Genomic DNA, 27301 nt, shown 5'->3' with positions numbered 1-27301 from the left:
GAAAAATTATAAATGAGGTCTGTCCCCACCTGATCTCAGGGGAGCGGGGAGGGGAGGGGCGTGTGGAGGTGTTGAGCTGGGCCCTGGGAACCTGGCAGAATCCCCAGGCCTGCCCAGGAAAGCCGGAGCTGGGCTTAAAGGTCAGCATGGCAGAGCCTGGCTGGTGTGGCTCAGCGGTTGAGCATCGGTCGACCTAGGAACCAAGAGGTTATTGATTCAATTCCCGGTCAGGGCACACGCCCAGGTTGTGGGCTCCATCCCCAGGGGGGCGTGCAGGAGGCACCCGATCAAGGATTCTCTCTCATCATAGATGTTTCTATTCCTCTCTCTCTCTCCCATCCTCTCTGAAGTCAATTAAAAAATATATTTTTTAAAACTGAGTCCTGTTCAGAAGCTTTCAGTGGCCACTGCCTGGAGGTATATATCCTGCCTCTTGGACTTACCAGCTGTGACATTTTGGACAAGTAACTCCTCCCACCTTTCTGCTTTGCCATCCTTAACACATGGATTCCACCTCCTCTGTTGCTGCCTCATGGTCCAAGATGACTGCAGGTGCTCCAGGCATCACATCTTTGGGCCAGAAGCTCAGCCATGGCGGACAGAGGGTCTTGGGAGTGAGGCCTTTTAGGATTTGGATTTAGGTCCTGCTACTTTGCTCCTGTGGCCCCCAGATCACATCACTTCATGTCTGTCCTGTTGAACCACTGCTTAATGAGCATCCACTAAGTGTAGGTTCTGAGGTGGGCACGGGGAGTGGTGAGCAAAACAGACCTAGATATGAGAACCTCCAGGTAAATTAACCGGGAAATGTTACAGAGGCCAGCGTGGCTGAGAGGAATGAGCAGAACCATCCTGGACTTGCCTGCCAAGATAAAGAACGTGTCTTTTATTCTAAGTAGGATGGAACGTTTTAATCCTTTTGTTTAGTTTGACTGCTAGTGAGGTTTGGTTTTTCTTCACTGTGTACCATTTGGATTCTTTGGTGAATTGTCTGCGCCCATCCATCTATTGTGGTCTTAGTGTCTTTCTTTATTCATTTGATGAGGTCTCTTTCCAATAAGGGTTTTAATCAGTTGTGGTGTTTGTTGCATTTATTTTCCTCCAGTGAGTTTTGCTTTTTTAATTCTGGTTTTCTTTTTTGGATGGAAGTTTTCGACATTTGTGATTTCGTGTGTGAGTCCATCACCTTTAAGGTGAAGGAGTCCTCTGCCCTCCTGCATTCGATAAATTAAATGGTTTAGGTCCGAGTTGTGGTGGTTCAATGTTTACACTGGTGGACTGTTGTTTTCCTCGCGGGCGGGGCGGAGCAAACTCCACCCGCGGACCCCGCGCCCGTCTGAGCAAAGGAGCCCTTCTCTGCCTGGCCCCCGCCTGTGGAGTGAGGCACCCGGGGAATCACAGCCCGTGACAGGCAGGAGGGCGGGGCGGGGCTCAGGTGGAGAGCCGGGGCCCCGCCCAGGCCCCGCCCCCGATACAGGCCCCGCCCCAATACCCGGCCTCAGCCCCGCCCCCAGACCCGGCCTCAGCCCCGCCCCCGAGCCCGGCCCCGCCCCTAGGCCCGAGCCACGCTCCTTGCAGGTCTGGTGCTGACCAGTCAGGATAGCAGGACTCGCTCTAGTGCCCGCCCCCCGCCGATTTCATTGGCTGTCTCGCCCCTCAGTCCTGCTGATATTCGCAGCCAATGGGAAAGCGCAGCGGGTCGGCGGCGCGGGCGACGGTCGCAGCGAACCTGGGAGCTGAGGTATCGGGGTTTGCTGGGCTGTGGTCCGGGTCCGGGGCGCTAAGCTTCGCCCGGCTAGGAGGCTGGGGGGCCGGCCACCCTCCTGCTGCTGGAGGGGCGGCGGCCGACGGGGTCTGGCCCGAGGGGGTTGGGGTTGGAGGTCAGAGGTCGTGCCCTGTGTCAAGTTGGGGCCCCGCCTGTCTAAGCGCAGAGGCGGGCCGCTCCCCGTTTTGAGTGCCAGCTCCTGTTTGGGGACCCCCTTCCTTTCACGGAAGAGACATTGCGGGACACTGAGGCCTGGGAGGTCCTGTCGGCCCTGAATTCGGGCGGAGGGGCGCGGCCCTCGGGGCGGGGGCGGGGGCGGGGTGTCCCGCTGGGGTCCCCAAAGGCACTGAACTGTCCAGTTGAACCACTGTGTCCAGTTGTCTGGAACCGCGGTTCCGAGTCGAGACGCCCAGTGCCGGGGTCCCGGCCACTCCTTTACTCCTCTCGGCCGCAGAGTTTTTTCTCCACGTTTCTGGTTTTGGGGAGTCACAGGTGCGGATGAAGACTGAGGGGCGAAGAAGAACAACAGCAGCAGAAAAAAACAATTGGAAAAAAAGTGTGTTGTTATTGCTGTCTCTCTCGCCCTCTATTTCCGCACAAACACACAGTTGGTGCCGGGTCCGTTTGGACTGTTTGCTCTAAGGAGCCGCTCACCGTTAGCGCGGAGGGAGGGGGGCTGCTGGTGTGGAGTTACCCCGGTTTGGTTTGCAGTTAAGAGCCTGAGGCAGCAGCGAGTGCTAACCAAGACCTTCCAGGGCCCCGCCATGGCCTGTGCGACTGGGGACGCGGGGGGCTCCTCGGAGGAAGAGTCCCCCCAGGTGGCTCTGTGCCCACCGCCCTGAGCAGCCGGGAGCGGGGAGCATCGTGCTGCTGCAGCGGGAGCTGGCCCTGCAGTGCGGCTGCCAAGTAAGACCCCCAGGGGAGGCCTGGCAACCCCTTACCCCCCCCCCCCCCCCCCGCCCTGGGGCAGAGGGGCTGGGAGAGGCCTCTCGGAACATTCGAGGCCGCCGGGCTCACAGGTGCAAGCACTTTCCCCCAGGCCTGGGCTGGCAGCCTCAGGCTAGGAGTCCCAGCTGGCGGGCTGAGCCCTCTCTGCAAACCCCCTCTCCTCCCTGCCCCGCCCCCAAACAGATTCTGGACCTTTCCTTTCCTTTCGAGCTCATGGTATGTAAGACCTAATGGGGCCAGAGGAGCCAGGCAGAACTTATGCAAAGTTTCTTTAGTGTGCTTGCTTTATTTTTATTTTCATTTATTATTTTTGGCTGCGTCTCTTTCTGACCCTTGCTTGCTGGTGGTCCCTTACTCGATTGGTCACGTTGCCCGTCGCTCTCTGGAGCTGCCTGAGCGAGCCCCTCTGCGCTGTGCCCGGTGTCACCCCGTTTCTCTCTGTGTCTTTAGTGCTCAGGGTGGTGACAGTGGCCAAGCACGTAGGAAAGCGTCTCCGGGCCGGCGGCTGCGTTTCCTCCGGGGGAAGGTGGTGGATCTGCATGGCTGACGCTCTGCGGCCCATGGCTTTCCGGGCTTTCTCCACGGCCGCCCGCAGCTTGCTCTAAACTTTCCCTCCTTCAAGTGACTCTGCTCTCTGACGAGGCCCCCGTGGCTAACACCTGTGGGGTGTGGCGGCGTTTCCGGGGAGACAGACAGGCTGGTCCCCGGTACACGTGTGGGCGCCGAATTGTGCTGAAATGTGCACATTTGACTCGTAAGACGCTGCTGTGGGCGGGCTGTGTGGGCCCATGTGTGTGAGTGAGTCCTGCCCCGCACACCGAGCAGCTACAGGGAGTTCTCGGAGGGGGTGCTCAGTGGACCCAGGGAGACCGCATATGCCCCCACCCAACGCCCGTCTTCCCGTCGAGAGGAAAGACGTCCGCTGTCAGTTTGTTGGGGCACAGACAGACAGACGGTCTCACACACCTTCTGCTCGGATTCCAGGGCGTCGATGAAAACCCCCTCAGCCCAGTGTGATCATCAGGTGATTAGAACCAGCTGCCGACTAAGAGGGAGGGGGTCGGCGAGAATGCGCCTCTGTCCGCAGGTCGCGGGCTTTTCCACTCGCCACGGGGCCTTGCTCCGAGCAAACCGTGGAGCCGGCCCGGAGGCTCACACAGCAGCCGGAGGGGCTCGCCCTGCCCGCACCCCCTCCTCCTTACCTCGCTCGGTGTCATTCCGGGAGGTGCAGGCCAGCTGGTTTCCAAAGCGCAGTCACCCCTTTCTCCTGGACCGGAAGGTTTCCCCACTTGTGGGTGATTCTCCGCATGCTGCTGAGGAGCCTGAGGGGTGCTGTGCGCGGGGGGGGGGGGGGGGGGGGATATGGGGGGGATGCTGTGCGCCAGGGGTGCTGTGTGCCGAGGGGTGCTGTGCAAAAGAAGGTGCGGCCGAATCCCAGGGCATAGCTCTGAGAGCACAGAGCTGGGTTCTGAGCGCGCTCACGTCCATCGCAGCTGCCCACTGGGTTCTGATGTGGGGGGGCAGCCAGACGGGGGCGCTGTTGCCTCAGAAGTTAACAGAAGTAGAGCAAAGGCGGTCCTTTCACCACCGTGCCTGTGGCTCCCCTAAAAGCATTTTTTTCTTATACATTTTTTATTAATTTTTTAATTTTTATTTTTTACATATGTGTCCCTATTCCCCCATTACCCCTCACCCCCCTGTTGTCTGTGTCCATTGATTAGGCCCATATGCATGCACACAGTCCCTCTGTTGGTCTCTCCCCCTTACTCCCACCGACCCCCACCTTCCCTGAGGTTTGACGTTCTGATTGATGTTTCTCTGTCTCTGGATCTATTTTTATTCATCAGTTTATATTCTTCATTATGTTCCACAAATGAGTGATATTTATCTTTCTCTGCCTGGCTAATTTCGCTTAGCATAATGCTCTCCAATTCCATCCATGTTGTTGCAAATGGTAAGAATTCCTTCTTTACCACAGCATAGTATTCCACTGTGTAGCTGTACCAAAGTTTTTTAATCCACTCTTCTGCTGATGGGCACTTAGGCTGTTTCCAAATCTTAGCTATGGTGAATTGTGCTGCTATGAACATAGGGGTGCATATATCCTTTCTGATTCGTGTTTCTAGTTTCTTTGGATATATTCCTAGGAGTGGGATCACTGGGTCAAATGGGAGTTCCATTTTCAGTTTTTTGAGGAAACTCCATACTGCTCTCCACAGTGGCTGCACCAGTCTGCATTCCCACCAGCAGTGCACGAGGGTTCCTTTTTCTCCGCATCCTCGCCAGCACTTGTCATTTTTTGATTTGTTGATGATAGCCATTCTGACAGGTGTGAGATGGTACCGCATTGTTGTTTTAATTTGCATCTCTCTGATGATTAGTGACTTTGAGCAGGTTTTCATATGTCTTCTTCTGTCTTCTTTCGAAAAGTGTCTGTTTAGATCAGTTGCCCATTTTTTGATTGGGTTGTTTTATGTTCTTTTTGTTAAGCTGCATGAGTTCCCTGTAAATGTTGGAGATTAAACCCTTATCGTTGATATCATTGGCGATTATGTTCTCCCATGCAGTGGGCTTTCTTGTTGTTTTATTGCTGGTGTCCTTTGCTTTTTTATTTTGATGTAGTCCCATTTGTTTATTTTCTCTTTAGCTTCCATTGCCCTAAGGGCAGTATCGGTGAAGAAGTTCTTTCGGCATACGTCTGATATTTTGCTGCCTGTGGATTCCTCTAGTATTTTCATCGTTTCCCGTCTTACGTTTAAGTCCTGTATCCATTTTGAGTTTATTTTTGTGTATGGCGTAAGTTGGTGATCTAGCTTCATTTTTTGGCATGTATCTGTACAGTTTTCCCAACACCATTTGTTGAAGAGACTGTCTTTATTCCATTGTATGTCTGTGCCTCCTTTGTCAAATATTAATTGAGCAGAGTGGTTTGGGTCGATATCTGGGTTCTCTATTCTGTTCCATTGGTCTATATGTCTGTTCTTGTGCCAGTACCAGGCTGTTTTAAGAACAGTGGCTTTGTAATACAGCTTGAAATCTGGTATTGAGATCCCTCCTACTTTGTTCTTCTTTCTCAGGCTTTCCCAGCCTTGGGCACCAGCGGGGAGCCTGCGACGGATCGTAGGCAACTGGGGGTCCGCTCCTGCGAGGGCGTCTGCTCCTGTGGTGGATTGCAGGGAGCTGGGGTCCCCTGCCCAATGGGCAGTGTCTGCGATCACAGGGAGCTGGAGGTCCCCTGCCCAGGCCTAAAGCTTTGGCCAGAGGCTTTAGGCCTGGGCAGGGCCCAGCCCGGGATTGGTGTGAACTATAGAGGAAACACCTTTTCTGACTGCACATTGGCTAAGCTGCCTGTATGCCACTGGTAATATTCTTAGTAACTTGGGTAATAAGAATCCAAAAAGGTGACCTAGGGTTTTTCCACCACACTTCTGGAGAAAAAAACGAAGGTCCGCTGCTGGAGGGCTAAGAAATGTCATATCCTGCCCTAGCCGGTTTGGCTCAATGGATAGAGCCTCGGCCTGCCCACAGCAGGGTCTGGGTTGATTCTGATCAAGGGCATGCACCTAGGTTGCAGGCTCCTCCCTGGCCGGGGCCCAGATCAGGGCTCAGGCAGGAGGCAACCAATCAAAGTGTTCCTCTGACTTTGATGTTTCCCTCTGTCTTTCCCTTTCTCTTCCACATTCTCTAAGTCAATGGAAACATATCCTTAGGCGAGGATAAAAAAAAAAAAGAAAGAAAGAAATGCATATCCTATGAAAGACACATCTTGAAAATGCCTAAAGAAAGTTGTCATTTTTTCATGGTGAAGGGACTGGAGTCCGTGTTGATGAAAACACCTTGGTGGCTGTGGTGACTGGCAGTGGCTGCAGCAGCGGGGTGATGGGGCTGGTGCCTTCCCCTGATCAGCACAGTTGCCTCCCACAAAGGGAGGCCAGACTGCGGCTTAGGCCCACTTCCTGTGGGGATCGGGCCTAAGCCATCAGTAGGACATCCCCTGAGGGCTCCCAGTATGTGAGAGGGGGCAGGTTGGGCTGAGGGATCCCCCACCCCAGTGCACGAATTTCGTGCACCGGGCCCCTAGTTTTAATATAAACATTGGACGTAAAAATCATCAGTATAATCTGACGTTCTGGTCCTTTGCATAAAGGAAAAACAGTAATGTTGAATGAATGAATGATTGAATGAAGGAAGGAGCTAAATTGCTCTTCACTCACTTTGAAGTCACAGAAACAGGGCATTGCCTGGAGAGTGGACAGCTTGCCCCTTGCCCCTCCCCGCTTCCCCGTACCTTCTCACTGGGTCCCTTGCCGGTCACTGAAGGTCACAGACTGGGGTGACCAGGATGTACAGTGTTTATTTGAGCCGCACAGAGGAATGCCGGAAGCCAGGCCTCCGCAGGCGGACGGGATGTTCTACGTGTGACTCTCCCGTTACCGAAGAGGCTGCCTTTTCTCCGCGGAGCACGCCTGGCGCCCTTGTCAAATCTGACGTGTCGCTCTGCCTGTGTGTATTTCTGGCTCTCAGCTCTTTCCCAGTGGCTGGTGTCTGTCTGTACGCCATTGCCACACTGTTTTGATTACTGTAGCTTTAGAACATACCTTGAAACCAGGGGGTTTGATGGCCCTTGCCTCGGACTTTTTTGTGATGATTGCCTTGGCTATTCAGAGTCTCTTGTGCTTCCATATAAATTAGGATTGCTTTTTTAAAAAAAATATATTTGTATTGATTTCAGAGAGGAAGGGAGAGGGAGAGAGAGATAGAAACATCCACGATGAGAAAGAATCATGGATCAGCTGCCTCCTGCAAGTCCCCCACTGGGGATCAAGCCCACAACCCAGGCAGGTGCCCTTGACCGGCATCGAACCTGGGACCTTTTGGTCCCAGGCCAATGCTCTATCCACTGAGCAACACCGGCCAGGGCGAATTGCTTTTTTTTTTTTTTTTTTAAATATATTTTTATTGATTTCAGAGAGGAAGGGAGAGGGAGAGACAGAAACATCAATAGAGAGAATCATGGATCGGCTGCCTCCTGCACGCCCCCCACTAGGGATCGAGCCTACAACCTGAGCATGTGCCCTTGTCCGGAATCAAACCTGGGACCCTTCAGTCCGCAGGCCGACGCTCTATCCACTGAGCCACACCGGCCAGCGCAGGATTGTTTTTTCTGCTTCTGTATACAAACAAAAAAATGCCATTGGAATCTCAGAGGGAATAGCATGAGTCTGTAGATGACGCTGAGTGTAATAGGGGAGTTTTTAAACTAGTCAACCCCCCAGTCCATGAACATGGGAATACCTTGCCATGTGTTTGTATCCTCCGCTGCTGCCGCCAGTATCGTGTCATTTCCAGTATGGAGATTTGCACCTGTCCCTCGGGAGTGGATCCCGAAGTGTTTTATTGTCTTTGGAGCTATTTTAAAACGGGATTCTTCCTTTTTTTTTTAAATAACTCATAGTGTATGCACACTACTGATTTTTGCATGTTAATTTTGTGCCCTGAATTTATTGATTAGATCTAACGGTTTTGGGGGGGAGTCTTTAGGAATATGCATACATAGACATAAGATTGTCATCTGGCCCTGGCCCATGTTGCTCAATGGTTAGCGTGTTGGCCCTCTCGCACTGAAAGGTCACGGGGTTGATTCCTGGTCAAGGTCACCTACCTGGGTTGTGGATTCGCTCAGTTTGCAGGAGGCAACCACTCGATGTGTCTCTCTCTCACACTGATATTTCTCTCTCCGTCTCTCCCCCTCCACACCCTCTCCCTCTGCTTTCCCCCCCTCCCCCCCCCCCCCCCGAAAAGCAATGGAAAGGTACCCTCAGGTGCGGATTAACAACAACAACAATTGCCACCTTCAGGTAGAGACCATTTTACTTCTTTTCCAAAATGATGCTTATTTCTCTCTCTGGCCTGCGTGCTCTCAGCTGGCACCGGCCTCCGCCAAGAAGCATGACGCGAGCTGGGGGCTTGCCGAGGCGCCTTCGTCACGGGAGGAATTCCTCTCTGAGTGCTTGGGAGTTTGTATCGTGGACGGATGTTGAATTCTGCCACGTGCTTCTCCTGCCCCGTCGAGATGATCGTAGGGTTTTGTTAAGGAGGCGGGCGTGTCCCAGCGATCCATCTGGGATGTTCGGTTGGACAGTCTCGCATCCCTGGAGCAAAGCCCACTCGTGCGTGGTGAACGGCCCTCTGGCTGTGCCGCTGACCGCAGGACGCTGCGATTGCGTGGAGGATGTTTGCCTCTGTGCTCGTGGGGACGTCGGTCTGCGCTTTGCTGTAGTGTCCTTTTCTGGCTTGGGGTCAGGGCCAGGCGGCCTTGTGAAGTGAGTCTGGGGGTGCTCCCTCCTGACGCTCAGGCTCCGGAGCGTCTGATAGCCGTCGCCTGGGGAGCCACCTGGTGGTTGGTTCCATCTCCTGACGCTGCGCTGGGTCCGCTCAGGGCTCCTGAGCCCAGGGGTGGGCCCGTCTGACCTGGGCTGCCCCACTTGTGGGTGTTAATTCACAGTAGGGCCTACATATGTCAGGGCCTACGTATGTCCAGGCATCGGTTCTGATATTTTAAGATTTATCGATCTTGGTAATCTTTTTGGTAAAAAACCAGCTTAGCCCTGGCCGGTGTGGCTCAGTGGGTAGAGTGTTGGGCTGTGGACTGAAGGGTCCCGAATCCAGTTCTGGGTCAAGGGCACGTACCCGGGTTGTGGGGTCGATCCCCAGTAGGGGGTGTGCAGGAGGCAGCCAATGAATGACTCTCATCATTGATGTTTCTCTCTCTCTCTCTCTCCCTTCCTCTCTGGAATCAATAAAAATATTTAAAAAATAAAAATAAGAAAGCCAGCTTAGTTTCACTGATCTTCCCTGTTTCTCTGACTCTCTGGCATTTGCTCCCCTCAGTGTGTGTGATTTCCTTCCTGCTGCCACGTGGGCTTTTTCCTTTCAGCTCCTCGAGGTGAGGGAGGCGTGAGCTCTCTGCTGTCTCGCTGCCGTGCGTTTAGTACCGGGCGCTCCCCCTAAGGACTGTTTTGCCGCACCATCGGTTTGGTACACGGTTTCCATTGTCACGTGTTTCAAGCTGGGTCTTGACTTCCCCTTTGGTCTCCTCTTTGGAGAAGTTGTTGGTCAGCACGAGGCGGGGCAGCGGGAGGGAGCTGCTGCCGGGGAGGAAGGTGATGCCCAGAGCGTGGGGTCCCGCGGGAGGCGCGCTCGGAGGCCACAGCGGGGGTGGCGTGAGGAACGGAGCCCTGACGGTGCTGGTTGTAACGCACACACTAAAGCGGGTCCCCTGCGGGGAGCGGGGAGGGTGGACGGCTCGGTGAGTAGATGTCGGGGCACCAGGGAGAGGGCAGTCATCCTCGCAGAGGAGATGCTGTCCCGCGGGGTGGAAGTGTGCGGGGAGCCCGTCTGTCTCAGCGTGTCCCCGAGACACTCGGCAGGCACAGGGGAGGCGGTGACTTCCGGTGGAGCCCAGTGGAAACGGAGCAGGTGGTCAGGGCCCGCGCCACGTGGCCTGAGGCCTCGGCACCATGGCCCCAGGGTGCAGCCCATTCCGGTCCCGGGAGCACCCGGCACAGCACAGCCACGCTCGGGGCCCTGGTCACGGTGCCCGCCCGGCTGCCCGGCGAGGGGCCCCAGGACGGGCCGGCCCCCGGGGAGGGAGGCCCCTTCGGGTGTTGCTGCTCTGGCTCCGGGAGTGTTAGCGCCAGGGAAGTTAGGTGACACACATGGAAACTCTGCTTTTCCAACTTAAAAAATTCATTTCAAAGAGGTGAAGGGGGCGGGCAGGGTTCCACAGGAAGCAGTTAGTGCAGCTGTGTGAGGAGGGGCCGAGGCCAGGGCCGAGGGGGGCGGGGCCTGGGGGGCAGCCTGTGCTCAGCTCCTCACCCGGTTCACCCGCTGCCTGGTGGCCCCCCTCCCCTCCCCCCCGGAGCCCCTGCCCTGTGCCCCGCACCGCTGTGGCACCCCTACCCGTGGGAGGTGGGGAACACTGCTTCCCTCCTTGTCCACAACCCGTGAGCCCCTGGACAGGCGGCAGGAACCCCCAGCGGGCAGAGGGCGCCCACGGAAGTCATTCTCCTGGCTGCTGCCAGGCAGGTAGGATCAGCTTAGAAACGGGGGCACTGAGTAGCTGCAGGTGGGGTTCAACTTAGAAACAGGGGCACTGAGTAGCTGCAGGTAGGATCAGCTTAGAAACGGGGGCACTGAGTAGCTGCAGGTGGGGTTCGGCTTAGAAACGGGGGCACTGAGTAGCTGCAGGTGGGGTTCGGCTTAGAAACGGGGGCAGAGTAGCTGCAGGTGGGGTTCAGCTTAGAAACGGGGGCACTGAGTAGCTGCAGGTGGGGTTCGGCTTAGAAACGGGGGCACTGAGTAGCTGCAGGTGGGGTTCGACTTAGAAACGGGGGCACTGAGTAGCTGCAGCTGGGGTTCGACTTAGAAACGGGGGCACTGAGTAGCTGAAGCTGGGGTTCGACTTAGAAACGGGGGCACTGAGTAGCTGCAGGTGGGGTTCGGCTTAGAAACGGGGGTGCTGAGTAGCTGCAGGTGGGGTTCGGCTTAGAAACGGGGGCGCTGAGTAGCTGCAGGTGGGGTTCGGCTTAGAAACGGGGCACTGAGTAGCTGCAGGTGGGGTTCGGCTTAGAAACGGGGGCACTGAGTAGCTGCAGCTGGGGTTCGAGTACTTCTAGCCACAGGACTCAACCAGCTTTCAAACCCACCAGCCTCACGGCAGCCGGCAGGGGCAGCAGCAGGAAGGGGGAGCTTTGCCGTTGACGGACAGCACACGTGCAGCTACTTGGGTACACGGACGGGGAGGCCCTTCTCCGCCTCGGCCTGGGCAGGGAACCCGCTTCCTGAGCGTCTGCCTCTGCCTCAGGCTGTGTGCGTTTGGGGTAAAACAACCGAGATAAGTGGGATCTGCTGTCGGCCGCCCCTTCCTCACTTCCGCCCGCAACCAGGGCCCGTGAACCCCCAGGCCCGCAGGGTGAGGCTGGCGCTGCGGGCGGGAAGGCCTCGGGCAGGGACCGGCTCGGGGACCACAGGCCGGTCTGGAGGCCGCGGGAGGAGCCAGGCGCCTTGACCGCGGGGCGCGCAGGACACACAGTTACAACAGCCTCGAGCAGTCGGACGGTTTGGTAAAAAGTTCACTATCATGTTTATTGTAGAAGGAAGAAAAAACACGTCAGGGAAAAGATTAACTTATTTTTCATCTCAAGGATGGCAACAAAGTCCAGCTTGTGCCGCCAAAGGTTCACATGATCAAACCGTGTACAGCTTCCGTGTGAACTGGTGACTACAAACATTTACCAAAGACATAAATCTCTTGTAAAAAAGCCGTTTTAAATATAGCAAAGCAGTGTCTTCTCGCACAGCAAAGGGAGGGAGTGCTACAGAGAAAGGGCCGTTTGCATTTGTCAGTCCTTCCACATTCTCACATCGCCTGGCTCCCTGCGCTCCCGGCCAGGGGCCCCTGGCCTGTTCACCGTGGGTCTCTCGTGCGCGGGATGGTTCGTGCGGAAAACGGATGGATGCTGGGGGGGGGGGGGGGGGCGGGATGGTGAAACGTTCCTTTAGAACAAACCCTGATTTAGTCTCTAACGCAGTGGACGTACTGGGGGCTCGAGATGGAGTGTGGGGGGGCCGTGTGACGTACGATGGGGACCCTCGCCCTCCCTGGGGTGGGGTCCTGATGGAAGGACAGCGGCTGGAAACTGGACCGACCAGTGCCATTCCCGCTGAGCTTTTTTTGTTTAGTAGTAAAATACTTCCTCGGGAAAGGTAAGTTTGTGATGGTGTCATACAAAACCCTGCGTCTAAAAGGGTGAGAAATGGAGGTGCTGGGCGACCCCGCTAGTGTCCTGCCCAGTCGGGTGGCGCCCAGCAGGAGGCGTGTTCGTACGTGGCGTCATGGGGAGGAGGTCACGTGCTCCCGGTCACTGCGTGTGGGGCGAGGGTAACAGTCTGGATTCAGTCCCTGGAAGCACAGCCCCTCGCTCCCGGTCGGTGTGGCTGTGGGTGCGGGGGTGGCTGCCCCGCGTGGCGCTGTGTTAGGAACAGCGGGCGTACTGATCGGAAACCTGCATAGGAAGGAGGACTATCGAGATACAGTCGGAAAGCCGTCTCGTAAGGCACACAGAGGGACAGTGAGTGAGGGGACTCCCATCCCAGGTGCAGCAGGAGGTCATGGACACGCAGAGCGGGGAGGTTCGCCGCCAGGGTCCCCGCTCTGGTGGGGTGCAAGTGGGGGGCTGTCTGGTCTCCATTAGGGGGGCGTTACGGATGTGCCTGTGAGGGAGCAGTTCAGGAAGAGGAGGACATTTTAAAGGAAAACGAGTCCTTTCCGAAGGAGCCCTGTGTGCAGAGAGCCCCTCGCTCCCTCCCTTTTTGGCCTCGATCAGGACAGAGTGGACCGGGGCTCGGAGGGCCAGGCCGCCCGGCTGACGTTTGTCCCCCGAGCGCACGGTGCACCTCAGGGGGATAAACAAAACGCAGTACAAACTGTCGGCAGCTGCTCCTAGCAAATGTAAAGTAGAAAATAGCAGCATTTTGAACCCTTATTTTGAGTTTCTCAGGAAAAGTAGTATTTCAAACATTGGTAGATATACATACATTACGGGGCTTGGAATTTTGTTCACGGCACCAGCCCGGGAGCGGTGAACCTGGGACCCCCACTCCCTCCTGTGAGGGTAAGGCTGTGGTCAAGCCCCAGCTGAGGGTGCACTGACCTCGGGGTGGCGGGCCGAGCCCAGATCTGCACCCCAGTCCCCCCAGAAGTGGCGTCTCCGTGACCAGCCACGTCATGCCACTCGAGGGGGTCCCGAGAGAAGACCCTGCCCCCACGGGTGCCTCCCTCACCGTTTCCCACGTAGGGAACCTTGGTGCACACCTGTTTTGCCATTTTCTCTGTCAATCAGGTCAGCTTTTTCTACTATATTTTTTTCCTCACAAAAGGCAAGTTTTCAAGAATGCCTTGTAAAATCTGTTACAACACATTTTCTACTTATGCAGGATGAACTTAACACCAATTTTTTTGCCACTTTGCTATTTATGTACACATATAAAATATAGAAGGATGCTCACCCCACACAGCACACGGATTACAGTGCAACAGCACACACACACCACCAGGAGGGGGACCCCGCGCACAGTCCTCGCAGAGACCGGCTAGTAATTAACACCCGAAGTACAGGATATTTAACAAAATAGGAAATATCAAACAGTGAGTACTCTACTCAAGGATCTCGCCTTTTCCCCCAAATTGGCGGCAAATCCACAAAAATATACTTTTTAATCTGGTGACCATACAATACATAGGTACTTACATCGAAGGTGATAATATATTTAAGATGCTATGTACAGAAAGTTTGGCTCAACTTTTAATTTATATATAGAATAATAAGTGTTCATGGCTTTTTTCCCCCAAGGTTCTGTTTGCAAGATATTTTCCCCCCTTTAGAATAAAACTAAAAAGTTAAAACAAGATAAAGCTATTTTCTAAAAAAAAAAAAATTTTTTTTAAACATACAGCTTTGGCTTATATAAATAATAGCAGAATGTTTTCAAAAGTAGTGAATATAATTTTATATATAGTCATCAATTCATAAGGGTGTTTTCTTTCATATAAAATATACATGAGCTAAAATCCGTTTCTTTAACTTTTAAGATGCGACTGTAAAAAGAAACTTCTGCCATATCCCAATTATAACTTAATATATTACTTTGCTGGGTTAGCTCTCTATCTCTAGGCTAGGGTTCTCGGCGGGTCTCATGCGTTGCTAGTCTCTCTTCAGCTAAAGATCACTTCTTCGACCCAATACACTGCGCGTGCAACACGGTGAGGCGTGGGGTTTGTTTCGTTTCTGCCTGTGGTGAGCCCTCCCCCATGCACCCCTCGCAGGCCATGCGGGTGGGGAGGGAGGGGACACTATGTACAGTATTGCTTTCTGGTTCCTGCGCTGCTCTGTCTACAAAGCGTTTCTCGGGAGGACACGGCCCCGCGGCGAGGTCCCTGCGGGCACACGTTTCTCTGCAAAACTCGCTTAGGAAACAGGCGTCCCGGGCGCCGGGCCAGCTGCCCACGGCCCACGTCTGCAGACGGACAAGTCGGCAGGGAAGGGCCTGATCTGTGTCTGCAACACACACCCACACACACACTCACACCACATACATACATACGTGACGGGACAGATATGTATGTATGTACATATAAATAGCTTTACCTCTTGTCCTGACCCCCCCTGTGCGGCGCGGGGCGGTGCACTGCGGTCACACAGGCCGCCTGGCGGGCCTAGGTCACCCACGTGTCCATCCGCATGCGCTTCACGGACGGGCTCTCTCTGTCCTCGGTGTTGGGGGGCCGGCCCAGCACCACCGGGGAGTGGAAGTCCCCCCGCGGGTCCTCCCGGTCGCTGCCGTCGTAGGAGCTGCTGGAGCTGCTCAGGCTGTCCACGGGGGAGCGCCCCACTTCCTGCCGGGGCTGCGCGGGGGGCTGGGGGGGCTGGGCGGGCGGCGGCGGCTGCTGCTGGAAGCCCGAGGGGGTCACGCGGTCCCGAGGCGGCGAGACGGGCTCCGACTTGATGCTGACGTTCTGGTTGGTGATGGAGAGGCTCGAACCCTGAGATAACTGCGCGCCAGACCTGCAGGGAAAGGGGGTCAGCGGGTCCGAGCCCCCAGAGAAAGCCCACCCCCCGCTGCGACCCGAGGGGCTAGTTGTGCCCAGGCCGGCGCCTCGGCCGGAGCGCCCAGCGGCCCATGTCCAGGCCGCACGGGCAGAGGCTGGAGGAACAGCCCGGGCCCTGCACGCAGCACCCCCCCACACACCCCCGTCCCCGCTCTGCACAGGCCGCCCGCCCCTCTCCCCTGAGCAGCAGCCTCAGGAGGGGAGGCTGCCCAGACTGCAGGGGGTACAAACCCCCCCCCCCCCCGCAGTGCTATTCCTAGGGTGTCCCTCAGGAGGCAGAGCACAGGCCCAGGGCCACGGAGGGCTGCGGGAACCGCAGGGAGGAGGCCGGCGGGTCTGCTCCGCTGTCCCCAGCTGCTCCCTGGCCTCCGGTCCTTCTGTGCGTGGTGTCTGCTCCCACTGCCCCCCTCTCCCCTTCCGGGCGAGCGGAGTGGTCTGAGAGGTGCTTGCGTGGGAAATAACCAGGGTGACTGTGTGTGTCCTCACAGCTGGAGAGCTACCTGCCCACACCTGCCCACGAGCAGGTTGTCTTGGTGAGCGCTTCCTCTGTGTGTGGGGGTCTGCCTCGTCTCCCCCGGGACCCAGCGAGCCCAGGGTGCGGCTCCTTTTCCAGGCCTGTCTGTGTGGAGGGAGGGTGTGGCGAGGGGGCCTCAGGATGGCCGCTGCCTCTCAAACGGGAGGTGGGGGTGCGTGGTGCCCTCTGAGCCGTCCCCCTCGATCTGAGTGCCTCCCCACGCCCATCGCAGCCTGGCTGCCTGAACCTCTTCGAGGAACGCCTCGTGCCGCAGCCTCCCAGCCCGTACAGAGCCTGCAAACCAGGTTTTCCTCCAAACCCTCGGCCGCCTGAACGCTGTGGGGGCAGGACGGAGGCCAGGGAGCAGGGGGACAGGACACGGGGCCGGTCCTCGTCGCTGTGGGAGAGTCGTGGACGTCAGCAGAGCAGACCCGAGCGGGAGGGAGCAGCAGGGGGGGGGTACTCACACCAGGGAGCTGAGGGCGGCCGGGCCCAGGTGGTGCTGCTGCCAGGCGGACACCTGGCCCAGCGACAGCATGCCCGGGGAGTTGAAGCCCTGCAGGGCCGACAGGTCCGCGCTGGTCAGCGAGTAATCTGCAAGAGAGGGCGGCTTGTGGGCGCGATGTTCTAGGAGTCCTACGTTCCTAGACGTTGGGGGAGCTTCCAGACCTCGCTCGCTTCCGTGGTCTGAGGTCATGTCAGTAAAGGAAGCTTCCATGTTGTACCAAATGTTCACAGTTTATAATTTCACAAAAAGTGGAGATACTTGTAAATAATACAAAGCCATCGCCCAAGGCTGTTGCTAGGCAACTTATTTTAAATACCCCCCTCCCCCCACTAGCATCCTAAACACAGACACCCTCCAGCTCGGGCCGACGGGTCCCTGTCCGCACGGCCTGCTCCGTGTCCAGCTCCGTGTCCTAGGCAGCCACGTGTCACTGCACAGCTCGCCCCCTCTGCTACGGGACTGCCGTCACCCTCGAGGGCAAGCGACCTGCGCTCAAGTTCATGAGGAAACTGCCCCGGACGACAGGCAGGTCGCTCCTGGGCCTGCTCCAGTCCACCTGTCCCCCAACACACAAGGCTCGGACCCGCGCACTCCCTCGGCCACTTCATTCCTCATTGGCTCTCGTCGGGGCAGGTCCCTTAGTTCTACATGAGCGTGCCCAAAGCTCTCCTACCTTAACTGTCTCACGGCTCCACGGGTGTGTCAAGAAGCTGGTCTTCCCACCAAGTTGCCATTTTTTTAAAAGCAGCTGAACGGTGCTTTTCACAGAACTCGACCAAAGAATCAAAAATGTGTCTGGAACTCAGAGGCCCTGAGGAACCCAGGGGTCTTGAGAGAGAACCAAGGTGGAGGTGTGACCTGCCCGACACTAGCCCCACCACAGGCTGACGCACAAACACCATCAGCGGGACAGACGGCGCCCAGGAAGATGCCACGCCTGTACGCCAGCGGCACGTGACCAAGGAGGCAAGAGCTTCCGCTGCGTAGACGGTCACAGCACGGGGCCGCCCTCCACCCTCCGAGGGGAAATCGGCTCAGACGGATCAGGACTTAACGGTCGGGCTCAGGAACTGACTCCTGGAAGGAAGGCAGGCGGTGAAACCTGACGTTCCGCTCAGCGCTGCTGGTCTGACAGGTCCCCCGGCAGGGACACACGCTCCAATGAAAGATGGCCGAGGGCCTCAAGGCGGCCCTGCTCCAGAGGACCTGCAGGAGCCGGCGGCAGACCGGAACCACAAGGAGGTACGGCCTCACCCGTCAGAACGGCGGCCATCCGTCCGTCACCCCCAGGTGCTGGGGGGATGCGGGGAGGAGGGAGCCCTCGTGACTGCTGGTGGGAGTGCAGAGGGCGCAGCCGCTGTGGAAACTGGAGTTTCCTCAAAACATTAACAATGACACTGCCTGTGCCCCAGCCACAGCGAGGCTCCTGCCCGAGGGGATACAGCACACCCTCCGTTCACACCCCTCCGTTCACCGCAGTGCTGTTTGCCACAGCCCAGGTGCCCATGGGGGGGGGGGGGTGGACCAGCCCTCCCATAAAGGACACCTCCCTCCGTGCAGCATGGGGGGGCCGAGGGGGTGTTACGCTGAGCAAAGTAAGTCAGACAGGAAAACGCCCTATGATTTCACTGACGTGTGGACTCTAAGGAGCAAAATGAACAACACCCACAGAGACGGAGACAGCCTGATGGCTGCGGAAAGGGGTGTGTGTGTGTGTGGGGGGGAGGTGCGGGGGGAACGGTGAAGGGACGGGAGGTGAGAAGTGGCAGTTAGCTCAGTCGTGGGAAGGCAGTCCAGCACGGGGACTCGAGTCTTAATGTAATAACGACGTGCAGTGCGGGGGGAGGGAGGAGGGGAGATTGGAAATATGAGGGGATCAGTCTGTAAAGTGGGGGGCTGTTTAACCACAGTGCTGTCCACCTGACCCCAATACAAAAGAATGGTGAGGGTCAACGGAACTGAAAAATAAAACTCAAGCCCACAGCAGCCGAGTTGGAGCAGGCTCCTCTCGCACTGTCCTGTGTTCTCCACGCCCTCACCCGGCCCCACAGCAGTTGGGGGGCGCCCATCACACCGATGCCTCCACAGTGAGCCCCGAAGCCCACGCCTCCCACCACCGGCTGGACTGTCACTGCGATGTCCACTCCTCTCTCCTCCACGCCTCCTTATCGCAGCGGCCTTCACCTCGCTGCTGGAGCCCACAACCTGGGGTCACCCTGGACCCTTCTCTCCCACGTCCGGTTGGTTCTAGTTGCTGTCCCCGGCCACTGCCCTGCCCACGTGGCCTTGCTCCACCTGCCCCCCTCCCACACACACACACACACACACACACACACTGCAGCCACAACAGCTAGGACACCTCCCTGCTTAGAACCCCACGGCTCCCAGCGCTCAAGAGAACGTCTGCACCCCCATGGCCTCTGCAGTCTCGCCTCCAACACCCAGCGCCCTCCCGCCTGGGTCACGCACGCCTTCAGGCCAGAGCGGGTATGGAGCCCGAACTCCACTGTAGCGGGCCATTCCAGTGTCGTTCTTTCTCCCCCATAGACCCCCTCCCCCCCATTCCCGTTCACCACGCCCTCTTCCATGCAAACCTGCAGGAAACGCTCAGTCTCTGGTCTACCTCCGGCCCCAGCTCAGCCCCAGCTGCTCAGCCCACACGCCTGACCTTCCCCTCACCCTGCCCCGGCCCTGCATTCCCAGCTCTAAGCTGGTGGCCCCCCGCACCCCCAGTCCCCAGCGCACGGCTGCGCTGCCTCGCTCAGCGCCCCGAGGCTGGGATGAGCCCCGCTTCCCTGCCGACACTGGAAACCGTAGTGACGTGTTCTAAGAGAAGAAAGCAGCCATCGAGGGGGCCCGGCTCCGCGCCCTCAGTGCGACCCTCAGGCCCAGGACGAGCGGACCTGCGTCCAGCCCTGCACCATCGCAGCGTAAGGCGTCCGCTCCCTGAGCTGCAAGGCTACCCGTCCCCCATCCCTGCTCCCTCTGCAGCGACCGGGACCCAGCGTCTGCCAGGCCTCAGAGCACAGGGCCCACTGCACTGAGCGCCCCCACTCGGCAGCCTCCGTCGCCCCCTCACCCCCGAGGGGCGCTGTGAGATGCAAGGCCTAGGGCCTGAGGGAGGACGCTCGGCTGAGGCCTGGCTGGCTCTGCCCTCAGCGCACACGGAGCCCCGGGCGGGTCCCGGAGGGCACGAGGGAGCGGGTGCTGCCTCCTGACTCCCGGGTCCGACAGGCCCGGCCCTCCCCGAAGTGGGTTAACGGGGCGCGAGGGAAACGGCTACTTCAGAGCCTGGGGGAGGCGCTGTGTCCTCCTCGCGGCTGCTGTGCCTGTGAGTCACCAAGGTCGCGCTGGGAAACCCCTCGCTGGCCGTGTCTTGTCTGTAATGTTCTAGAAGGCGGCGTGTGTTTCCAATGCACACATGAGTCTCAGAAGCTGGCAAGCGTGTACGTCCACAAATGTGTTCTTTAAAGTCACAGACGCACACGTGGGTGACAGAACGGAGGCGTGAGCCACTTACCTGTGTTGTAGGCGGTGGGCATGGCCGAGTACACGAGCCCCTGCGGGGGCAGGCTGGGCGTCGTCACGGACACCACGGGGGTGGCGAGGGGCTGGGAGGCCTGCGAGCTGCTGATCCGCTGCGCGCTCTGCGGGAGGGGGGGGGGGGGGGTGTCATCAGGAGGAACCTGCTCAGGCTGCGCCTTGGAAATCACATTCCGCTGAGGAGCGGCATTGCCCAGCTTTGGGCCGGGCCCCTTCCTGAGCAGGGACGCGGTGAGAGCCGGGAAGAGCTGAACACTTCACGCTGAGGGACAGACTTTGCAGCGATGATTCGGGCCCCTCGCCTCTCCTCCAGGGCTGCCGGCTGCCAGCCGGGCCTCGCACTGTGAGCGACGCCCCGTGTGGGCATCGGAGGCCGACACCGGCGGGTTAAGTACCCGGGCCGGCCGGGCATCCGTGTCCGGGGAACGAAGTCCATGGCCCAGGGCCAACCCCTTCCCGCCGGGCTCCTCCCTGGGGTCCTGCAGCCGGGATGTGTCTGCATTTCTGACATTGAGACTGTGTTTTAGGGAAGGTACAGGTTTCCCATGCGCCCCTGCCCTCCTACACGCGTGCCCTCCCTCGTTACCCACATCGCCCACCCGTCTGCGGGGTGGGCAGGGGCTGTGGGGAAAGGGCCTGGACAGGGTGTGAATGCCCGTAGCGGCTGCTCGCCGGCGCCCCATCCCCACGGCGTCCTGCCCGCACCCAGGGGAGCAGCAGGACCAGCGGGGCCTCAGGGCGGGCGGGGCAGTCCCTGTCCCGTGTGGACTAGGAGGAGCGGCGGCCGCTTCTCGCCGCCGTGGCTACAGGAACCTCCCAAAAGCCGGGGGCAGAGGGATGAGCAGCCATGCTCCGTGGGGCGGGGCAGAGAAAGCCACCAGCTCAGTGGCGTCCGAGGGAGCAGGGAGGCCTGTACCCGGCAGGTTGTAAAGGCCCAGTCAGCGCCCGAGAGGACGAGGCATCGACTCATGGGCTCCTCTCCCCACTTTCCCAGTGTCGTCTGCACGCAGGGGAGGCCTGGGGGTAGGTCTATGGACCGAACATGGGTCACTGGCTAAGGACCCAACCTCGGTTCTCTCTCCCTAGTTTGTATTTCCTGTACGATCTTCAGGCAGAGAATGTGGGGAGCACATTCAGGATGTGGGTCCGCGGCCCGGGTTTCGTCCCAGACCCACCACCTCACAAGCACTGGGAAATCACTCCCTTCCCCGAACACAGTCCTGCGCAAAAGCAACAGACCTGTGGTCCCGCCACCCCTCCGGCCCAAGGTCCTACAGGGCCTGGGGTCCGGAGCCAGTCCCCGGAGCCGTGAGGAGGACAGTTGGTCTAGAATTGGGGTCTCGGGCCTGGCTCCAGGACACCTCCTTCCTCACTTTGGGTCAGAGCCATCAATGATTATATCCAAGTTCAAATTCTACATTCTAACAGATGGTGTTTGGCGCTGTGACTTCCGGAACCACTAGAGGGCGACGTACTGCTGGATAATCCAAAAGGACACATTCATGATATCAACTTAAGGGTAAATAGTGACATCTAATCTAATCTAAATTATTTTATCTCGAATTGTAAACTTCCATTTGTAAACATTGCTGTGTCATTAAGTATTTCCCCGATAGACGGTCCAAATCTGCACATGATATAATGAACCACATCCAGATCTACGAGCAATCACCAAGTTCAATAAAGAATGAGCTCGTTTTAAAATAAATTGTGCAAAACAGGCCAGCATGCACATACAACACACACACACACACACACACACACACGTGTGTGTAAATAAAACCAACAGATGCCATTCTCCATGCGTTCATGCAGTCTGACCCTCTGTCCATGCTAAAAAGGAAACATTTTCAAGACTCATTCCCCTAAAAGTCCTCTAATTAGCAGCTGACGTTGAATTCGTCTCATCACTTCTATGAGGTTTGGGTTTTAGTTCGCAAAGAAGAAACATCAACTGAAAGTTCTTTTTAGTCCAACTTATTTTCTAGAAGAAAAGCCAATAGAAATCATGTTTTGGAAAAAAGGGTATTAATAGCTACTTTTTTTTGAGAATGAAAAGTCTTGATAGAAACTAGTAAGTTTGTCTGTGGGCACTGACAGGCATCCCTGCTGGCACACAGGGAGCCCCTGGGGGGTGCAGACTGCTCAGTGGACAATGAGCGAGCCCAGCTCTGCAGAAGGTGACCTCACCAGCAGTGATGTCACCATCTTGAGAGAGAAATAACACGTGGCCATGTGTTACTCTGAGGAAGGTGAAGTCATCTTCTAAGAATATGTCAGTAACTTGGGGAGCTATATACGGCATTTTGCATCTTTCCTTAAAAGCTGTAACAACTGTCTCCTGATCATGGACAGCTACTGTTTATGCCAATGTTCCCTCCAACCAACAAAATGGATCAAGATGGACAAGTACAAATAAACTAGACGCCACATTACCAGTAGGCTGGTTTAGTTATTCACAGTGTTTCTATCGTGTTTGATAACAAGAAAGAAAGCTGTGTAGCAGAGGGAACATTGGTTGTTAAAACATCGAGTTAGTACTTTCCACATCGCTGTAACAGACACCCACTCACCAGCTCCAACTCCTCTTCCTCCGACTGCACGCGGACAGAGAGGGAGAAGAGAGTTACTTAGCGGCGGAACTCGCAGAGAGAGGCTTCTAGGAAAACATGTCATGCGGACAAGGGGGTGCTGGACACCCCGAGATCACTGCACACGCGGCCACACAGGTGACTTGTTGTCTGCTGTGGCCGCCCAACGCCTGGGAAGATGTCTGTCAGTCCCCAGGGCCAGGGCTCTGAAGCGTGTCTCCCCAGCTCCGCCTACCCTTCTGGCTGCACCTGCGCACAGGCTCCTGCCACAGGCCCGAGGGCGCTGGCCGGCCGGCGGGGTCCAGTGGCATCTCCGGATGAAAAGTCCTTCTTTGCTTTAGGACTGTGGTCGGCAAACCGCGGCTCGCGAGCCACATGCGGCTCTTTGGCCCCTTGAGTGTGACTCAGCGTTAGAACCACTTCTTCAAAATGGACTTGCCCAGGCCGAAAACCGACTTCTGCGCATGGGCCACGAAGTTTCAATCGCACTATACGTGCGCGCCCGCACGTGGTATTTTGTGGAAGAGCCACACTCAAGGGGCCAAAGAGCCGCATGTGGCTCGCGAGCCGCGGTTTGCCGACCACGGCTTTAGGACTCCGCGTCTGGGCCTGGCTCTTCCGTACTAACCTCTCCTGTTTCCTCCCCTCGACCCGCCAGGCCAGGTCCTGGGGGATGAGCTGACGCACAGGAAGATGTGCGGGAGCCCCAGCGTTAGCTACCAAATGCGGAGTGACTGCCTGAGCTGATGCATCTCCCCCTCGTGAAGCTCAGGTGGCGAGCCCGCGGCTGCCCCGCCCAGAGGCCCCCGGCCTGCTGGCACCGGCCGCCACACGGAGAGCCGCTGGGAAGCTTGCGGGTGGGGTGTTTCCTACAGACCGGGGGGGGGGGGGGGGCAGGCGCTCCGCTTCCGGACACAGCCTGCAACAGCCAACGAGGCCGGGACGGCGCAGACACTGCCAGCGGCCGGGCCGGAGACTGTTCTTCACAGACTCACAGGGGAAGGTTTTTTGAGAAGAAATAAACTTACTTGCAAAGTAACTCATTCACGTTTTTATGCATTCTTCCCTGTCCCACACAGTTCTCCTTGGTGTGCAGAGTTTTCTAACAAGTAGTGTTTCCTCACAGAAAGCAGGCACAGTAGGTCACTAAAAGTAGGCCCTCCACAGAGAAGAAAGAACCTCTCCCTGTTCAGCGTTAATTTTAAATAACCGGTCTGGTTCTCCAGACTCTGATTTCTGTGTATTTAAAGTTGACTTGTTCCTTCAAATGGTAACTTCCCATGGAATAATCATCAGGAACAAGTCCAGGTTCTAGGGAAGTACGAACATTCCAGAAGAAAATAGAGACCGAGCCCGGCCAGCACAGCTCAGTGATGGAGCATCCACCTAGGAACCAGGAGGCCAGGGGTCCAGGCCCGGGTTGCAGGCTTGATCCCCAGTAGGGGGCGTGCAGGAGGCAGCCAATCAGAGATTCTCTCTCATCGTTGATGTTTCTCTCTCTCTGTCCCCCTCTCCCTTCCTCCCTGAAATCAATAAAAGTATATTTTAAAAAGGAAATATAGCTCGAGAGTGTGTAGGACGCGTGCTCTGAGGAAGGAAACGGAAGGAAAGGTGACGTACCAGGGGGGGCATCATGCCCTTGCTGGACGGAGGGATGACGACGCGAAGGTCCGGCTTTCGGCTGTTCATGCCCAGGTTGCCGCCACCTGGAGGGGGGGGAGACTTTGTAGGCATCACTTTGCCTAAGCTATTCGCACCCGTAGTTCCAATTACATTTGGAGAAGCTCTCGAGTTTACAAAGCCATTCCCTGGAAAAAAGAAATATCACTCGTTAACATAAACAGAGCCATCCACGTACTTGGGTGTGAGTCTGAGGCAAGTTTCCCCCAGTTCTGATTTCAGACGAGTTCTGTAAGAAAACTCATTAGCAGCTCACCGTGTGCCTTTGAATATTTTTAAATAAGCAGAGGAAGTTGGCCAAAGTGTGAAATAGACATAACGCTTAAGCTCGATGTACTACTGTATCTCACAAACGAGAACATTTGGAATATTTTCACAAAATATTCCAAAAATGTATATGGAACCACAAAAGACCACAAATAGCCACAGCAATCCTGAGAAGAAAACAAAGGCAGAGGTATCACGCTACCTGGCATCAAACTACCATACAAGCTACAGGAATCCAAACAGCATGGCACTGGCGTAAGAACTGACGTGGGCAAGTGGAACAGTAGAGACCCCCCAAAACACCGCGCCTGTGTGGTCAAATAATCCATAACAAAGGAGGCCAGCACACAATGGAGTAAAGAGTCTATTTAATAAATGGCATGGGGAAAACTGGACAGACACACGCAAAAAAATTAAACTAGACCGCCAGCTTACACCACACACAAATCGACCAAAAAAGAAGATATTCGGAACAGTGACCTCGGAGTCACTGGAGGGCTGAGTGGCCCCCAAATTCTCTACTGGACTTGGCGTTGGCACAACCTTAGCAACCTCTCCACTCGCACAACACGGAGCTACCTTCACGCTGGGGAAGTAACCCTTTCCACCCTATTACGTGTGGGACACCAGGGGGAGGTACAGGAAAGAGGAAATCCACAGGTCTTCACGCAGCTTTTCCTCCAGGAGCAGGAGCAGGAGCCGGCCTACTCCCGGGGCAGGGAGAGGTCAGAGCTACACTTAGATAAGGGCGGGAGCGCACTCTAAGGTCCCGCACACGGAGCTCAGGAGGAGACAGAGAGCAGGCGCGGGCCCAGGCCTGGGGCTGTGGGAGACGGTGGGAATGGCTCTGAGCAGGCTGAGCGGACAGTAAGTGACAGAAGGCAGGCGTCGGGGAAAGGGTGGGGAAGGAAGGGACAGATAAGCTGAGTCCACGGCTGCTCCGTGACCATCACAGGAAACGGCAGCTGTGTTTGCTCCCCTCCTGCCCTCCAGCACGGAGCACAACAGACAACTTGACAATCCAAAGGTAAGTGCACACGCACACGCACACCTCACGGCCTGCCACGTGCCAAACACGCCCCGGAACCTCCTCTCGCCCGAGACCGTCCGGAGAAAGGCAAGGACGGGCCCCGAGCACTGCGATGCGTGAGTGACCAACCCCACGGCGCCTGCACGGGTCTCCCCCAGGGCTGTGGCGCTGGCGCTGGGACCGTGTTCATTTCATCAGCGCTTCTCAGGGAAATAGAAATATTACTACAGCCGCTTAACATGTATGCAGTGCCTGGCAGTGCATGCAACATTACAGGGACAGTATGTAAGGAATAGGGTCAGCTGACAAAGGGATGTATCGATTCCAAAATTAAAAACACATGTACCTAGAAGGAGAGGGCGTAAGTTCCTGAAGGCAAATGGGAGAAAAGGGGCGCTTCAGTGTCTGCCTGTGAGAGCCTGAGGAAGCCACGTTACCTATGAGACACTGAAAGTGACGTCTGCCAGCAGGACGGGCGCCGAGCAGCCCGTGTCTGAGGGACAGGAAGCAGGGCGGGGCTCGGGTGCCAGGCCTGCGCACCTCCTGCAGTTGTCACTCAGGACGGCCGGGTTCCTCACCCCCACCCCCGCCTCACCCCCACCGCCTTCTTGCTTCTCCAGAACTCGGCCGCGTGGCCCAGAGCCGCAGTGCGTCTGTGCGGCTCCCCGGCTGTGGCTGGTTCTCGGGCGCCCTCAGGCCGTTTCCTGCCTCCCTGATCCTGATCCTGATCCTGATCCTGATCCCTGATCCTGATCCTGATCCTGATCCTGAGGGGGACGTATTGGATCCAGGCGGCCGCGCCCCACACCCAGAGCCGTTTCCTGGTTCTGCCGCTCCCTCGGCCACCCCGGTGGGCAGAGCTCGGCTGTGAGCCGGGCACAGACAACCACATCTGGATAGGAAGGCTCATCAATCCTCCCCGTCAGACAGGCAGGCTTACCAGAAACCAAGAGCATGGCGGATTCACAAACAAGTGCGACAGCAGCCCTTTCCTTCAGGAGACAGATAAGGGCCCGGGCGTCTTTCCCCGGTCTCTCTGGGAACCCTTGGAAGATGCCCGACTTGCCGTGCACTCAGATCTGAGGGCACAGTCCTCCTTCCTCTCACACATCAGAAGGTGACACGAGGATCTCGTTCAGAAGAACCTCATCAAGCAGCGCTAGTCCCTCCTCCCCGGGGCCTCGATGAGGCCGTTCAGCTGGACAGGGAGGCTGGTACCCGGGGATCCAGACAGGAGAGAGAGAGGGATAGGAGAGCGGAGGGGAGGGAGGGGGACGGGGCGGGAGATGGTCTTAGGTGCCCCATTCCTCTCTGAAATCAATAAAAATATATTACAAAAACTACAACAACAAACCAAGACCCAGTAAAGTGAACAGGGAACGCAGGAGGAATGGCGGTCCGGCCTCGGGCAGCTGGCGGTGAGGGAGAGCAGATGAACAGGGTGGGGGTAGAAGCGCAGAGGGAACACAGACGTGCCAACGACAGAGACGAAAAGGCCGTAAATATCTGGGAACACACACCCAGTGCGAGCGCCCCAATGTGTCACTGGCGGGACCTGCATGAGTCTGTGCACATGAAGTCTCTGTCAGCAGACCCTCCGCCGGCCCGGCCCGTTCAGTCCCGTTCACACAGCCCTTGGCGCGGTGGCGGATGTCGCTGGGCCCTTGTTCCGACGTCAGGGCACTCACTGTGTGTGAACGTGTCTCCCTAACGGGCCTGTTCCTTCTTCCTCAGTCGTTCAGTCCTCTCATCGCCTTGAGGCGAAGCTGGATGTTCCAGTGAGTG

The 27301-nt window shown here is 57.0% G+C and overlaps 1 protein-coding gene and 1 long non-coding RNA gene across 6 annotated transcripts in view; one reads left to right on the top strand and one right to left on the bottom strand.

Moving 5' to 3' along the window:
- The first annotated feature begins 1694 nt into the window (after positions 1 to 1694).
- Positions 1695 to 24128, top strand: LOC307094838. The gene is made up of 3 exons (XR_013813134.1): positions 1695 to 1741; positions 21377 to 21467; positions 23198 to 24128. It is a non-coding gene; the product is annotated as an uncharacterized lncRNA (long non-coding RNA).
- The window catches only part of MEF2A (myocyte enhancer factor 2A), a 60946-nt gene continuing 45459 nt past the window's right edge, over positions 11815 to 27301 (bottom strand). For 4 of the 5 annotated variants that reach the window (XM_079763912.1, XM_079763910.1, XM_079763908.1 and 1 more), the window contains 4 exons: positions 24160 to 24347; positions 19926 to 20052; positions 16365 to 16491; positions 11815 to 15339 (listed from right to left, as the gene is read on the bottom strand). In XM_079763912.1, coding sequence (XP_079620038.1) covers positions 14991 to 15339; positions 16365 to 16491; positions 19926 to 20052; positions 24160 to 24347 — 791 coding nt within the window. In that variant the 3' untranslated portion in view covers positions 11815 to 14990. The remainder of the gene's footprint in view (positions 15340 to 16364; positions 16492 to 19925; positions 20053 to 24159; positions 24348 to 27301) is intronic. The other variant, XM_079763911.1, reaches the window with a different exon arrangement.

Source organism: Cnephaeus nilssonii (genome assembly GCF_951640355.1).
Source record: "Cnephaeus nilssonii genome assembly, chromosome: 24".
Taxonomy (NCBI): Eukaryota; Metazoa; Chordata; class Mammalia; order Chiroptera; family Vespertilionidae; genus Cnephaeus; species Cnephaeus nilssonii.
Note: the sequence above shows the minus strand (reverse complement) of the source record. Positions and strands in the feature narration are given on the sequence as shown.